Source organism: Echiichthys vipera, assembly GCF_963691815.1.
Source record: "Echiichthys vipera genome assembly, chromosome: 16".
Lineage (NCBI taxonomy): Eukaryota > Metazoa > Chordata > Actinopteri > Perciformes > Trachinidae > Echiichthys > Echiichthys vipera.
In genome coordinates, this window is record NC_139841.1 from 7,385,409 (window position 1) to 7,402,450 (window position 17,042).

Genomic DNA, 17,042 nt, shown 5'->3' on the forward strand with positions numbered 1-17,042 from the left:
AATGAGAAACATAACATGTTGCAGTGAGATAGAAATAAATCTCAAAAAACAAAAGAAAAGAAAATGTAGCCTGACTTAACATGAGTAAAACATACAGGACAACATAATCTGAAATGGGAAATCAACACAGAACAATTCCAGATTTCTTACAACCACAGGTTGACAAAGATTGAACCAAAGTCAGAAGTGATTCAGGTGATGAAGACATTTTGTACACTACAATTCCCATCAATCCTTAGGCCTTTCCCATTCAATTCCATTTAGGGCCCGGTGATAATACCAAAGGATCAATTATGTCTTTCAATGTAATCGTATTGTGATGAAATCAGATATTGTGATACACATTTACGTCATCTGAATTGTCAATAAGCAACATACCAATTCAAATCTTTTTCAGAAAATCTGATGTGAATGACTTTGAATTTATATTTTGCACTACATGTTAATAAAATGAGAAAATACTCAGTATTTTTCTTTTGCTACATATGAAATTCACAGGAGGACAAAAATAGACTATTGTGTTTGCCATATAGACTTTTATCTGAATTAGTAGAGATGCTGTGTATATATATATATATATATCATTATTTACATATAAATAATGATATATAAAATATAAATATATATATAAAATAATAAAATATACAATATAAAAAGTAATCTAGTCTACAGGGACTGGTAGAGGGGGAGTGGAATGTCCAAGCGAGTGCCTGTTTCTAAATCAGAGGAAATAATTTGGGTGGGTAGCCGGTGGACGATTTAAAGTGTATGCGTAGATTCGGATACACTGCAAATACAAACATCACTAATAGATGACAACTCTGAGGCAAGGATGTCTCGATTTTGTTAAATGCCTCTTCCTTGGCCCTTCTGCTTGCATCTCCTGTGGGTGAGACTAAGACACGAGGAGAGCAGACAAGGAGATGAGTTGGTGCTGTACAAACTGGGAAATGGGATTGGCATTGTGGCTGTTTGTAAAAGTATAGTATATATACATGGTTATGGCTAACAACTCTCAGGCCTAAATAATAAACAAAAGGGCAGCTGGGATAAAATTACCCCTTGAATAACTCAGGCTACTTGACCATGTGCTACAAATGGAGTATAAATACACTTAAATCAGTTATCTTAAATGCATTAAGGCCAGAAACACATCTGAATGTGCCTTGTAACCAACATCACACCAAAGCACAGACTGAAGCCATTATTACAGATACATTAGACAGGAAAAAGACAACCCAGAATGTTAAGAAGTGATTTTACCATTTCATTTTGGCAGTAGATTAACAAAAAGGCTGATTTAAGTAAGTACATGTGGCAGAGAAAAGGCAAATTAATTGCAACAAAGGCTGCAGCCAAAAACAATTCAGACAGATGTTCGGTTTAACAATTCAAATGGAAAAACACCTTCTGAGTCCACAGTAAGGGAGAAAAGCAGCTTGTTACATTTTTGAAAGCCCAACATGCTTCAAGTGAGTCAGCAGAGACAGGCAGAAGAGCAGGCAACAGCTGATGGTTTTACCTGAGGGTGGCTGTATTAGAGCTTTCCCATCATCCTTTGAGGGACCTTTAGTAGAATGGTCTGTCACAGAGAGAGCCAAGAGTCATGCTTTTAACAACAAAAAACATCAGGCCACAGAAGTCATCCTATTTTTAAACTGCACACACGTGAAGTAGGCCTTCTTTTAAAATAGACCAGGTCTCCGGAGACTAAACTAGCAAATAAAAGCTTGATAGATAAAAGCAGGATCCATTTCTGTTCAGCAAGAAAGAAGCCCTCACCAAGCCAAGAGACGAGACAAACAATCATGACACCATCGACAATATACACAAACAGCAGCATCGTTATATTTACATGAAGACAATCCTTACGGCTTTTCTGCTTCGATACAACAGTTTTCAAGCCATATTCACACAAAAGCTGGAAAAGTGCGCAGACAACATATAGAAGCAGCAAAGCCACATCGCACAGTTAACTATATCAATCCCAATGTATCGGAATTTGTACAACAAGGACAGACAGCTGCAGCAACAATAAAATCCTTAGAGGCCAATCAATGCAGCCTTGATTAGCAGAGGCAGAGGCGTGTTGTGTTTATTGTAAAATCACAGGGCTGTTAGGTCTCCTGTGTAGGAGTAGGGAGTGAATGCATAACATGCTTACTGCCAAACAATACAACATTAAGCACAGTCTTACTCAGACTAAAACCATTTCAAAAGCCTTTATCAACAGGAAACTAGACCTGTATCGGTAATTACTATATCATACTTTCATACGAAATATGGACATGATCTCCAGCATTTTGCTGACCTCGATATTGCCCGTTTTGTTTACATGTGCATTTGTTTATAAAGAATGTCACCAACATTCTATCCAACATGATGCCAGAATACACAGCATTGTTTTCCCCACCATTATAGGATTTGGGTGTAGCGCCTAAGCCGAATGAACAGAACAAAATATGCTGAGACGCATTTTGCTGTCCTGCTGCTTCTGTCTAGTCTGCTGATTTTGTTAGAGTTCCACTGTGGGCGGGGCTCAGGAAAGCCGCATGAGTAGCTATGAACATAGCAGTGAAGTGTGTGTACAGTTTAGGCCATTTGTCAGTGAATAGATGCTACAACTCCTAAAGACTCAAGATATACTGCATAAGTTCAGCATATCTCTCCTATAACATTGTCTTTTTAAAGTATCCACTGTGAGAAAGACAACAGGATCAGAAGTGATGCAGCACAACCAGAGGTATCATCAGTTTGGTTCTACACATTCTTCCTCATCAAAACCTGGTGCCTACATTTCCCACAATGCAGTGACATCCCTTGAAGCAATTTCACTTCACGCAGCTCCATTTAGAGTAAAAAAGTCCTTCATACAACTTTTTTTGCACGTGCTGTAGTACTCGCATTTAACTAAAATTTGCTGCTTTGTGGATTGGGACCGTTTCAAGTCATGATCTTGGGGTCTGAATAATCATTTTTGGACAACGTAGCCTGGAAGGGAGACGAATGTGCCAAGCTCATGTTTCATTTGCTCTGGCAGGTACGTCTGGCACCTCTCCCATTCAGACTGATTTCCAGCAGGCCAGATCCTGGGGGAAGCTAATCAAAACTGTTTATCTCATGTTGGGTGGGTTTTAAGACAATGACAGCAGAGTCAGGAGCGTCAGTTTTTAATGTGTTCTCTGTTTAACGCAACCAGGCTCACAATACTCCAATAAAACTGTCAAACTGGGCAGCACTGAAAGTATGAGTCAAGATTCTGTTTCTGTGTTGCCCATTTCTCACTTCAAAAGTTTTCAGGAACACAAGTGAAACAAGAGAACAGGACTACAGTCCAAATACATGCAGGATAGGTTGTTTGGTGACTGGCATAGGTGTGAATGTGTGTGTCTGTCAACCCTGTGATTGACTGGTGACATGCCTTGGGTGTGCCTAGCCTCTTGCCCAATGTCAGCTGGGTTCTGGTTTCAACCACCATGCAGCCCTCGGTATGCTTCAAACTCGGGTTGCCAGAAACAAACAACCGAAAAATCATAACGGGTGTGTGGGGAGGAGGGTATTGGCAGGGTTTAAACTTCATATAGACGGGTCAGACGATGAATAATGTCTTAGGAAAACTGTGAAACTAACAATATTCTGTATTTCAGCCTAAAGGAAAACACTCCCCAGTTGCCTCTAAAGGCGGTTATATAAACCCCTCAATGGTAGTTTCGGATTCAACCCCTGAAGTACAGAGCATTGCTTATTACTTTCTTTCACTAACAAGATTAGAGGCGGTCAAAGCTGCAATGGCACAATGCTCTACAGTTCCTACTCATTTAAGCTGCAACTTCTGTAAAATTGGATAGATAAGTTAGCTGAAGGTTGAGCAAAGAACAGCGAGCCTTTTGGCTGCAGCCCAACCGGGTGGAAGGTGGAGGAGCATTCAGCGAGTGACAGAAATCCCTTTTTAACCCCTCCCACACTATTCTCACATCTAAATCATATGAGAAACACAGACCGGCGTGTACAAGCAGTTGAAGAAACACACAAATGCACATAAGGCACTCACGAGATAATGTAGTAAAACTTGCAGAAACGCAAACAACACTCGCGCTTGGATAAAAACAAGTTTGCATGGATACACATGCTCAGAAACACCCTGGAACTGCATGCACTTGCACACACTCTGCAGGAATAGAGACAGTCCCAAGCTGTGTGAAATTGTGCAGAGAAGAAAAAAACAAGAAAAAAAACAAGACATGCACAGTCTGGGTGGCATGTTCAGTCATCAGAGCAGCTGTAAAGATCCTGAAGGCAGCTCCAGATTCCCAAACAGCCTGTGGAGGTGGTGAGCAGGCTGCAGGGACGTTCATTTTATGAAGGCCATTACATTTCTGTAGACCAGGCGGGCTGTAAAACCTGCTATGGAGCTGGCAGATTCATATTGGCACATAGGTCATCTCCGATAATATTCTGGCTCCACACCTCTTTATCAACACCCATATCTGCGAATTCAACAAAAATAGGTCTGCTGTTTTGTTGAAATTATTGTTGTGAAGATCTGGGGAATTTGACGCCAACGGCATAGAGCAGGAACCTAAAGCTTTCACGTTGAACATTTCAAATGCTGGTTTCTGAGTCTGAACAGACGCAAGCTCAAAAGATACGCCCCCTGGATTTATCTATCACAGCTAAATCAAAAGGGATCTACTTTCAGGTCATTTTGCTTATTAACCAAACCCAGCAGGCAGTGAAAGGGCCAGAGCGAATCACCATAATAATACCTGTTTACTCAGTGAGCTGTTGTTTTTTACACAGCGCTTGAGTAAAAAACAAACTGGTATGGATTTGTGAAGGACAACAGTATTTCACCTCTTGTGAGAATTTGATGAAGTATAAATCAGGTCAAACTAGACCAACAGTTAACTCTGCAGCTGCTCTTTATAAATAATTCAGGACAAGGTCAGCAGGGTTTTTTTCAAAGTAAAACCTTAGTTACTGCGGCTTTAATACGAAACTATGCCCCAGGTTGTTGTTGGATTGGTACTTTAAATAAGCAATGTGTATATTTTCTCTGCATATCAAGATAGCTAAAATGCATTTACTACTCTCAAATTCTTTGGCCAATACAGCATGAAGCAGAAACACATTATGGGGGAAATATAAATGGAGCATAAAAAAGACATATCAAAGGAGGACAGACTGCACAAACTCAAGAAACTCTGTAAACAGACTCAGTTCTCACTTGGGACCGCAGAGAGTAAAGAAGAAAACTGGCTAACTAGGCTGACTTTCATTCAGGAGAGCAGGACGGTGGTGCAGAGAGTTGCCAGGGAGATGTTCCCGTACTTTATGTACACCAGTGTCTCGGTCTACAGTTTGGGTCCAATTAGGAGAGTATGTGCGCTGAATTCAGCTGTCAGGTTCCTATCAGACGCTACTTCAGTATGAAAAGGCTAATCTGTGGAGCGCAGAAAGGAGCTGGGCGGCTAAAGACAAAAACAACTGGAGCAGAGTAGATCAGAGAGAGAGGACAGCGTTTCCCAGCAACCATTTCACAGCAAAGAAAGAGCGTTGATGAAAAGGGATTCATTTTTAAAAACCGTTAATTTGATCATATTAAATTCAACATAATATAACCAAACAACTCTTTATATATTGATGGTGCCCTTGCAAAAATAAAAGTGGAAGCATGAGGACAATGCCACGTGAGAGGCACGCTGAATGACAGACTTTATACTCAATGTACATTGGGTAAGCCAGATGACTGAATAAGTGGATTAAACTGACTGGGCCAAAATTTCTATCTACTTAGTTTCAATGGAAACTCTTAATGACAAAGCATGTAACTTGTAACAAAAATTGCTTCCAACATTGTGACTGAAGTTTGGGGAATACCCTTTCGTGTTTCAACGTGACAATGTCATTGCACACAAATGGTTTCCCAGTTTGCTGTGGAAAAACTAGACTGTCCTGAACAGAGGCCAGACCTCAATCACAGACTACCTTTGAAATGGACTGGAACACCGAGCAAATCCCTGCATCCTGGTTCCAAGATATTATGGAAAGCCTTCCCAGAATGTCACAGCAACAGATACATTCCCATGGCTTTCAGAATGACCTGTTTAACTATGACATATCGGGGTCCTGTCTTCAGTCACATGCCACTGATGAGTCCAGAGACTTGAAGGCAGCTCACACAGCCCTGAACTGAGCCCAAGAACAAACGACTGGAACCCACACAATTCAGCTGATGAGATTACAAAGACACAGAAAACAGGAGAGGGAGGAGACAGAGCTACAGCTGAGATGTGAAGGAGGACGGTGTTGAGACTTGCCAAAAAGACACTGAAAAACTGGATCCCTACACTAACTGACTCAGCTACTGTTCAGCTGTCAGACTACTACACACACACAGCTGGGTTTGAGGCTGGCATGGATGCAGATAGAAGACAGGACTCAGAGGGAACACACTCACACCAAGGAAACATGAGGAGGCGACAAGACTCTTTTTGCATCAAAGCCAGTTTAAGTATTAGACTGAATTAATATTGTTTCTTACAATCGATTCTGTTTTGGAGGATCCACTGAGAAAGCCCCGCTCCCTTAGTTTAGCATTTTCTTTTTAATCAATTCAGTGCAGTAAGGGAAGATAAAGCAGAGAGGAATGCACAGGATGGCCTTTGCGTGTACAGTAATTGAAATGAAATTAGCATGATAGGCAGCTACAGGTTTACAGTCCGTCTGATGGTTTAACCCATCCTGTTTGTGTGGTTTTCCCACAATGCCATCCACACTAGCCTGAAAGCATTGAGAGGCAAATTAAAATCCGTGAGATGGATTATTGGTAATATTTAGCCAAGGTTCCTCTACAGTTCTATGTAAACACTCTTCCCCTGTAATGGCAAATTCAGTCAGATCTTAGAGTTGGATAAATATATTTCTTCTTCCTCGGGGTAGGATTTCCTTGATTCTGAATAATTTTGCACCTGTAAATCCTCTGAAGCTTATTCTGTCAGTGTTACCATCTCTTTGACAATGTGTCTGCACATTTAATTATGCCGTTGTACTGTAATTCAATCTTGTCATTTTGTGATGCAACTTGGGGAGTATCCAAGTATGAATCAACATCAAAACAATTCATTATGCAGCCGTACAGCATGACCTTAAATGTATATCACGGTATAATTTGTAGCATATATGTAACGGTATAATATCACGGTATATTAATTTATCTTAAAATTCCTATATAAGTAATTCTGAATGACTGTACAATTACTTTGAGGCTCTTGTTTTTTTTACTCGAGTATTAGCTTTTCATGCTACTTTATACTTGTTCTCCATTACAATTTAGTGGGAAATATTCTACTTTTTACTCCCCTACATTTATCTGATAACTTAAGTGACTAGTTACTTTACACGTGTTGCAGAGTGTAAACAAAGGCTTCACAGTGACAGTTAAACAAATACTTCTGTCCATTCGCTGTTGAATTACTGGTTTTCTGTGTCAACCTTTTGTTTTTTTCAAATTATAAAAAAACATTGTGGTGGGGATCTAACAAAACTGAAATGATTGCAAGAACAACAAAAGGGGCAGAGAGGAGGGAAGCAAAAGCACACGAAAAAGAGCGTAGCTGGAGCGCAAGGAGCGGAGCGTTTTGTCAGTGTACCTACAGGAAGCGCGTGGAGCAAGTCTCCCTGAGACCGTTGCGAGAGAGGACAAGGGTCAACATCGGCAAAATTTATTTGCAAGCACACAGATCACAAATGGCATTCACCTGCTTCACAAATGATTGTCGCAGGGAAATGCCAAACAGAAGAGCCAACATCATTTCCACCAACAAAAGCCTTCAGAGCCGTTCTCTGGTGTTCTTTTAAAAAATAAATATTCGCTAGATTGGACAACACGGATGAAATAGCAGCATCCATGTTTGCGCCCATTTCCTTGATGCGAGCCGCCACAGTCATTTCGCTGCTACGTCACATCTATAAAACTCCGCCGGCGGTCCTGATTGGCCTGACCATTTTTTGCAGACCCTGAAATAACTTTCCTTTGGAGCGAATCCAGATGGTTGAGTGGAGCTAGGCGGAGTCAAGAAGGAACGAAAGTCATCTGGCGAGAGTCAAGTTAGCAAATTGCAGCTTGTGTGTTGCATTTTAGTGCTGATAGTCAGGTGTCATACACATAAAATACATTGAAGTAAATAAATCAGTTTCACCAGTGGGGCTGTGACTCACCTGGTCTGCAGCGTAAGCCATCAGCAGCCAGCTCCTGTCCCTCCGGACACACACAGGTGTATTTGGGGGAGTGCTTGTTGATTTGCGGTGCAGGCAGACACATGTAGCTACAGCCGCCGTTATTCCCTTTCTCTGCACACCAGTTAGTACCTGCATACAAGAGTCAACAGCTCTCATTACTTTCACAAAAATAGAAAATCTGCAATCAACAATGTAGCACAAAATGTCTTCATGTCAAAAAAAAGAAAGGATTTAAGATTCCAAGAGAAATGTACCCGATTGCAAACAAAACATTATCGACATTCCATGACTTTTAGAGATTTTCTAATTCCATGAAATTTCCAGGTCTGGGAAATTAAATTTTAAAATCCCATGACTTGATGCTGATGTTTTCCATGACTGTGGGATCCCTGTATCAAGCAGACACAATTGCTTTGTCAAAAAGCTAGTAGACCTGTGTCAATTATAACCGCGTGATTATTGTACCTGAATCATGTGTAATTATACTCCTTTCTGATTCACTTTCTCTTCATTAACTCAGAGCAGCTACTGTATAAAAAAAATAAAAAAAAATAAATAAAAAATAGTCTGCAAAGTCAGCAACCTGAACTTGAGGTTGCTGTGATGTTAGTGAGCCTGCCTTGTCAATAAGATTTTCCAGGTCAACAACCATTTGTGTATGTGCTTTCCCCCTGACTCTCTCCCCCCGTTTCCCCTCCCACAGTGTTCTTACCTGACAGCTGGATCAGCTCATGGTACACTATGATGTCCTGGGGGTCATTTAAGTTGCTGGCCAGTATCACCACATCAGAGCCTGTGAACTTGTTTGCACCGTAGATGGCTTCATTTTCCCCATCTGTCCAGAAGACTCTATCCTGGAGAGGAGACAGGAAAATGTGTTTACAGATTATACTCGATAGCAGAAAATAGCAAAGATGCCACAGTGCAGAACACCACAAACCACCATCAGGAAAACTGTCATCAATTGTTAAATCTTCTTTTGACTTTAAATGGAGTGTCTTATCAGCAGTTTGAAGTATGCTGATAAAGTTTTGATAGACAACTGCCAGCTAAGTTGTGTGGAGTTTGCATGTTCTCCCCGTGTCTGCGTGGGTTTTCTCCGGGTTCGCCGGTTTCCTCCCACAGTCCAAAGACATGCACATGTTGGTTTAATTAATGACTCTAAAATTGCCTGTGAATGTTTCTGTGAATGGTTGTCTGTCTCCATTTGTCTCTATGTGCCCTGTGATAGACTGGCATCCTGTCCAGGGTGTACCCCGCCTCATGCCCAATGTCAGCTGGGAATCGGCTCCAGCCCCCCGCGCGACCCCGATAGGGACAAGCGGTTGAAGATGGATGGATGGATGAAATAAAGTAATTTTTTAGGAGACTGAGCGAAGGTTCAGCAATTTTGTCTTTTTAAAAATTATCTTTCAAAAACATGGGATATTTTATTTGAGGTGGTGCAAGTGGTCAGTTTCAAGTCCACATATCTAAGCACCTGACCTGCAGCCTGAACGCCACCTTGCTGGTCAATAGGGCCCAGCAGACTCACCCAAAAACTGCTGACAAACTTCTAGCACTGCCCCACTGAGTATCCTGACGTGCTGCTGTATGATCTAGTACTCTAGCTGTACAGCTATAGTTATAACTGCTCAGTGGATAATTGGCTCCCCCACTCCAAAACATTCCACAAGAGGAAATTGTTGAGCATAAATACTGTGCACAATAGAGATGGAGAGGCTCTACATCTGACATTCAACCATCTGTGTCTTAAGACCATCTGTGTGGTGTTTCTTCCAACACTGCATGTTACAGGGAACACCCGTCAGTCAAATTCACATCTCTCCTTAGATTTTCTGTTGATTTAGGTGGTGTTCTGGTTTGGTCTCTTAAGCTTTGGTGGCTTTCACTGCTCATGGTAACATGTTAATCTTGCTCCTCACATGTTTATCCACCCAAAAACACAACTTCCTGTACAGCAAAGCATTTCCCCCCATGGAGGAGCTACAAGACCCAAGCAATGAGAGCACTAGACATTAAATGCTTGATGACTGATTAGTTGGATCACACATCTATCAGCTGGAAAATAAGACGCAAAATGTGGATTTAATTAAAACACTACACAGTGTTGAGACATGAGCTGTACCATAAGCACATGTGCCTGCATGTGAATAAATGGCATCTGTCTGAAAAAACGAGTTTGCAGTTCAATGAGTGGGTGTATGTGAGAGAGAAGCCTGAGAGCCACATGTCCATGATTCTAGGATTCAGAAAGATAACATGTGAAAGACAGTATTGATATAAGACGAGTGCCGGTCTTAACCAGCATATCATTCTTAGTACTTAATATTAAGACACTATATTTTTCAGATACAAGACATAATCCACGAAGTGCACCTGCTTTCCATGAGTTAATCCCCTCACAGTGGTGATTAAAGCTACACATGCATTAACTAGCTTTGTGCTCACTGGAATTCAAATTCCAAGATATTCTGAATGATGATGATGATAATGATGATGTTTTACGTTAACGCTTGAAACAAATAGATCCCAAGACTGTCAACATTAACTAAACCGAGACTGGAGAGGATTCTGTCCAACTTGTTCTAATCAGTCGAGACCAAATCAGTAATATACAGCTATAACCTGTGTGCTACCTTTACTGTCAGAGAGAAAGCTGTGTGCGTGCGTGCGTGCAAGAACAGCAGCAGTACCTCAAAAACCGTGAGAGCAAAGGGATGAGCCAGGTAGTCTGGAGACTGGAGTACTTTCTTCCTGTTGTCTCCGTTCAGGTCGACGCTACAGAGCATGTGGAGCTTAGAGTCGACCCAGTACAACCTGCCTTTGATCAGATCTGGGAGGAACATGAAGTGGAAGAAGAAAGGACAGGATTGGAAGAGGAGAGAAATGAAAGAGATGGAAGAAGAACAGAAGAATGGAGAATCAATGGGGAAGAGTAGAGTGGAAAGAAGAGAGGACCGACAAGTCAGATGGAGTAAAGAATAATTGCAAAAGGTAAGACATGAATCATAGTAGAGAGAATCCACATGAACATTGAATAAAACGGTGTTGAAAGAGGAAATGAGACCAGGGAATAGAACAACAGAGGGATGAAAGAATACAGAAGAAGAGTACAGAACGAAGATGAGCATGGCAGGCAGAGATAAGGAGAAGATGAATAGGGAAAAAAAAAAAAAAAAAAAAATTCAAAATCAATACAACATTTCATTAACAAGGACATCAATAGCTTTTCCACAGAGTGGGGGATGAAAGTACAGGAAGAGAAAACGACGAAACAAAGAAGAGCATTTGATTATATGATGTGGTCAGGTGTTGGATAGTATGGATAAAAACGCTGTCATCTGATCTAGTAGTGTTCAATGTATTCCAAGAGTGGAGTTATTTTAATAACATTCTCAATGATTCAGGACTAAGTGCTAAGGCGGCTCCTGTTATACTTTTCAACTTAGTTATTAGTAAATGGACAGATAATGCTTCTTCAACATGTAAATAACTAGAAATGGCTACATATTCTAAGGCAAATGTATCAGAAATATTATACATTTACCATATACCTGGTACATTTACCATATGCCTGGTACATTTCCAGAAAACTCAAATTCTGGTCTGGTTTTCCTCAGCATTTGTAATTTACATGTTCAGAAGTTGAAAAAGACAGCTCAAACTCATTATGAAATTACTCTTTTAATAAGCCCGCTTCAGTGATTACGTCTTGTTTCCAAAATGCATATCTCATACCCAGAGAGAATCAACAGGCAAACAGTATAAATGTGGACAACTAAAAGAGAGTTTGTAGTTTTTGTCAATTTCCCAACACGTGCGCACTGAAACTCATCTCTGTGAATCTTCTGAGGAATTCCCAATGTATTTTATGAAATATAGCTAATTCAGAATATGACACACTGTGTGTGTGTTTTCCTACCCAGGGTTATTCCATTAGGCCACTGGATGTCCGTCGCCACCAGAACCTGTCTGTCCACTCCGTTCATACCAGATTTCTCAATCTTGGCTGGCTCGCCCCAGTCAGACCAGTACAGAAACCTACAGGACACACACACAAAACAGCTATTTAACAGTACATTTACTGGAGGTAAAAGGTTTTCAACTGACAGCCAAACACTTTCTACCCACCCAGAGAGCGGATCCACAGCAATGGATGCCGGTTCTTTGAGGCCTCTGTTGAACAGAACTTTCTGCTGGGTTCCGTTGAAGTTAGCTACAGAAATGGTTTTGGTGCCGAGATCAGACCAGTACAAGTTTTTGTAGATCCAGTCCACGGCGATTCCCACAGGAGTCTGGACATTGTCGATCACTTTGTTGTGTGTGCCAACGTCGCCTCGTTTGTCCAGCACAGTGCTGAGAGGACAAACAGAACACAGACAATGTCAACAAAACTTGGAGATTCAAATCATCTACCAAGAGCTCCCCAAGTAAAACAATAAGTTGAACAGTCACATGGCCCCATTAGTATAAACTGAGTCAGATGTGCCTCTGCAACTTTGTGCTTTGGTGTGTTCCTCCACATGCTTCTGTGTGGTTGTTTGGTGTGCACTCTACCTATAAATGGCCCTCTGGCCCAGGTCAGCCCAGAAGATCATTTGCTGGTTAAAGTCTGCATCCAGAGCAACTGTGTTCCTCTGCTGCTCCACAATCTGAGTGTACTCCTTCCTCTCCAGACCCAGACGACGGATGTCACGGCGGTTAGTGAAGATCAGGCAGGGCTCCTTGCCTGAGGAAGACAGGGAAGACTTGGTTAAATGAGAAAAAGACAAGGTCAATCTGTCAACTCCTGTCTTCAAAACATTATGTTCAGTTGCTCTGTTCCACTTGCTGGTGCTGGAGACTTTCACATTAATCTTTAGAAAAAAAAATTACATTTTGAATAATATCATGGTGTGATAACCATAACCATGAGCCTGGCCGACATGGTATGTTTCAGATGGCTATGATTTAAAGCTTGAGAGAAAGGTATCGGCATCTAATGAAACTAGACTACTATGAATCTCTAAGATTTAAGGAATCAATTGGTACCAACTATGTCAACAAAGGGGCTAAATAATGTTCCAAAGTTGGGAAAAATTTGGGGAAGGGGAAAAAAAAAAAATGGCATGGCCATTTTCTAAGGGGTCCCTTGACCTCTCACTTCAAGATATCTGAATGAAAATTGGATCTATGGGTACACACAAGTCCCCCCTTCACAGACATGTCCATGTAAAAAAAAAAAAAATTGTCATGCAGTACAAATGTGTTATTTTGGCCTATTCTAAAATGTTGTACTGTATGTTAATTAGTCTTGGAATTACATAAATTGTGTCTGACTAGAAAGCTGAGATTAATGTTTGATGTTAGCCTCCATAATTGACATTTCATTGTAGTGAGAGATTTTTTTTTAAAACTAGAGCTGTTGTGACCTCTTAGATAATTACAGCCTCATGAAACGTTACAACCACAAACTAGAGACCTGGTGCTGAGCTGCATGTTCAGCCCAGCTTTCAGACTGTGCTATCTTCTATGTGACATCTACTGTTGACATTTTATCTGCCCCTTAACACATCGCCCTCCACCCTGCAAGAAAAACGGGCAGAATGCTAAGAGGTTAAATTATAGATAAGAATTTATAGGATCAGATGACATTCATTTGGAAGAATTATGATGAAGGAAACAGTGGTGGTCTTTGTCATCAAGCAACACAATACAGTCTTTTTACTGCTGAAACAAACATCATGTGATTACCAGACAAAAGAATGACATCCACATCTCCAACAGCAGGACAACTCCAGAGTCTTTCTGATGGTATGAGAGTGTATTATTTAATGCTAACCACTTGAAGATATTCAAGATTCATTTCTACAACTTGAGATTCTTCTGTTATCTTTTGTTTTCACTTACTGTGCTTAGCCTCTCACTGAAGAAGAGTGGCTGTTTCTCAAGTGTTTTCCAACATTTAGATTTTCAAAGCTTCTTTTAAACTCTTAGTCCTCAGGTTAAATACTGACTTCAGTGTGCGTGAGGCCAGTGGTTCTCAACGTCAATTTCAAAAACTTTAAATGTGTGATTTACATGCATTAATAATTTTTTAATTGTTATTGTTAACAGGTTGTTATGTAACATAATAATTAGGACTTTTATCAACTTTCTCAGTTGTCTGCAATTGCCTCTGTATTGACTTCTATGTCAATTCCAAGTCCATCGCTTCTCTTCAGCTCCGCTACAACCAACAGTGATAGCTGTTAGGTTATATTAGTTCATGTTCACAATGAACCAAGTGGTATTCCCCATTGTCTGAATCTGCCAAAATTCAGATTTCAATCTGGATAATTATATCGCTGAAAAATAACTCCACACAATTAACCTCTGACCACAGCTGTAATTTTACCTTGCAGACAGAAATTCACTTTCGGAGCAAGTGATGACAGTGCATTGTCAGACAGTAAATCAACAATTTTATGACAATGGTTTTCAGGATATTTTGGTTAATTGGATCATTTTCCACAACTTGTTCATGACTGTAAAGCTGCATGATAATCAAATACCCCTCAGTATAACCCATTACAAGGCACCTGCCTTTTATCTCAAAACAGTCAAGTCAAACAGCCTGACAGCAGCCTGGTGTGGTGTGGCTCACTGCAGGGCTTCTGAATGATTAAAGACATTTCAAAACTATGTTTTGTACCATACAATTTGACTCTATTTTGAGAGCTTCCTTACACAGAAGTCAAGTAAAAAAAGCCTGAGACAAAACAAAAGTAATACTTAACCACTGTGCATCTTATAATTCATCTGAGTTACACTGTATTCCGAGCTGTTGACTCACCAACAGCCTTGCAGACACCAGTAGTCGGATCCATCTGGTAGCCATTGTGGCATTCGCACTTGTACCCACCCTTCAGGTTGATGCAGATCTGACTGCAGATGCCGGGGTTCAGACACTCATTGATGTCTGCACATGAAGAGAGAAAAAGATGAAGAGAAGAGGGAGGGATGTGGAATAGAAAAAAAAGGGAATACAGCTGGCAACTGACATGATTAATCAAGTCTGTTGAATGCTTCAATTTGAGGTAATCAGATGGTTTGCGCACAGCTCTACTATAAAGACTAACTACCTATTTTGAAAACAATTCCTTTTCTGGAACATCCCGATTGCTATTGCATGAGATTGTAAACTGATGTGTGCTTGTCATACACAAAGAGAAATTGACATTTATCTATAATTGCAGTTGGTGTTTTGCCAGAACACTTTAGCAACAAGCTGCTTTCATCAGAATTAAATGTAATTATTGTTAATGTTTTCAGGAGTTTAGTGTCTGTTTTATACCTGAGAGTAGATTAAGCGTCTGTGCAACCAGTGGGGCTCATTCTAGATGAGATTATACACATTCTCCAATACCCAAACAAATCTTGTGGCCAAGATTGGCTCAATAACAAAACTGTTTTGGATCAGTACCACCTGAACATAACAAAGAGGATTTCCACTTTTTTTTTTAAAAAAGGAGAAAGAAAATCATACACAGCCGATTAAATTACACACTGAAACCTTCAGAGGCCAGAAGAGCGCAATAAGAACATGTACAAGCCTTAAGTGAAATACTGTATCTCCAAGTCACAACAGCAGCCAACTGTCTGTCTGACCCAGACTGATGGGTGAGTGGTTTGTTAGAGACAAACACAGGAACACGTTTTCTTTTCATACCATCCAGGAAAATAGCCAGACAATGACATTGTGATTTTAGATTCATTTTGAGAGCTGTGATGTTTAAAGCCGGCAGTTCTGTCTGATGTAGTTTCAAAACAATTGAGGTTTATGGCTGCCCAAAAACAAAAGCATGTCAGTGAACAACATGAGCTGTGGTGTTTTTTCATCAAGAGTCAAATACTTGGTGTTTTTTCATCAAGAGTCAAATACTTGGTAATGATGAAAATGTTGCAGTATTTATCTTACACTAAACTGACCTCACTAAATCACATGCCAATAATCAAATACACTGACAACCTGCAAGTATTTAATCAATTTCCAATTATCAAACTCATATTCATCTGTGCAGACAGGGATGTATGTTGCAAAGTCAGATTACTGCACTGCTGCGTTTTTCATCCCTCACAAGTTAAGTTTTGCAAACTGATGATATAACTTTGGTCTGGTCTCAGTTGCTACAAACTAATTGGACCCAAAAAGACATGAGATGCGATGCGATTCAGTGTCATCTGGTATCTGGGGTATCAGTGTCATCTGTGCTGCTGGTGGATGAGTCATTAGGCGTTTTTGGACTGAAGTTTCTCCTTTTCATAGTTCAAAGAACACAGTCCTGAGAATTAACAACATAAAACTAGGGCCTGACCAATGTGAGATTTTTGAGGCTGATACAGATACCGATTTTAGAGGGGGACGAGTCACAGAAGCATGGGAGCCGAAATTGTACTGTTTTTTTTAGCTGGAATGAGATCTTTTCTATGTGGATTGTGCACAGATATGTACTTACAATTGATTTTTACCTTAAACAACAATGCAAGAAAAGAAAAGTTTTGACGAAACATGGCTCTAGTGTAAAGGTCACCTACCACCACAGGTCTTGTGGTCTATGAGCTGAAGTCCAGGTGTACAGTCACACTCGAAGCCAATCACCATGTCCTTGCAGATATGAGAGCAGCCGCCGTTGTTCAGGAGACACTCGTTTAGATCTGAAGCACATGAAGGAAACAGGGCTTTGTTGACAGTTATCATGCAAGCAAGACACAAACTGTTGATACTGTTCTGAATAGTACTCCTGCCGTGCTCACGGTCAGTTAACGGTTATCAAATG

General features: G+C 40.6%; 1 protein-coding gene across 2 annotated transcripts in view; it reads right to left on the reverse strand.

Annotated features, from left to right (window-relative positions):
- Positions 1–17,042, reverse strand: part of vldlr (very low density lipoprotein receptor) — a 56,415-nt gene that overhangs the window by 4,759 nt on the left and 34,614 nt on the right. The window contains exons 9-17 of one of the 2 annotated variants that reach the window (XM_083930179.1): positions 16,801–16,920; positions 15,059–15,184; positions 12,802–12,973; positions 12,376–12,600; positions 12,167–12,285; positions 10,938–11,077; positions 8,954–9,095; positions 8,221–8,370; positions 1,523–1,582 (exon numbers count right to left, since the gene is read on the reverse strand). In XM_083930179.1, coding sequence (XP_083786305.1) covers positions 1,523–1,582; positions 8,221–8,370; positions 8,954–9,095; positions 10,938–11,077; positions 12,167–12,285; positions 12,376–12,600; positions 12,802–12,973; positions 15,059–15,184; positions 16,801–16,920 — 1,254 coding nt within the window. The remainder of the gene's footprint in view (positions 1–1,522; positions 1,583–8,220; positions 8,371–8,953; positions 9,096–10,937; positions 11,078–12,166; positions 12,286–12,375; positions 12,601–12,801; positions 12,974–15,058; positions 15,185–16,800; positions 16,921–17,042) is intronic. The other variant, XM_083930180.1, reaches the window with a different exon arrangement.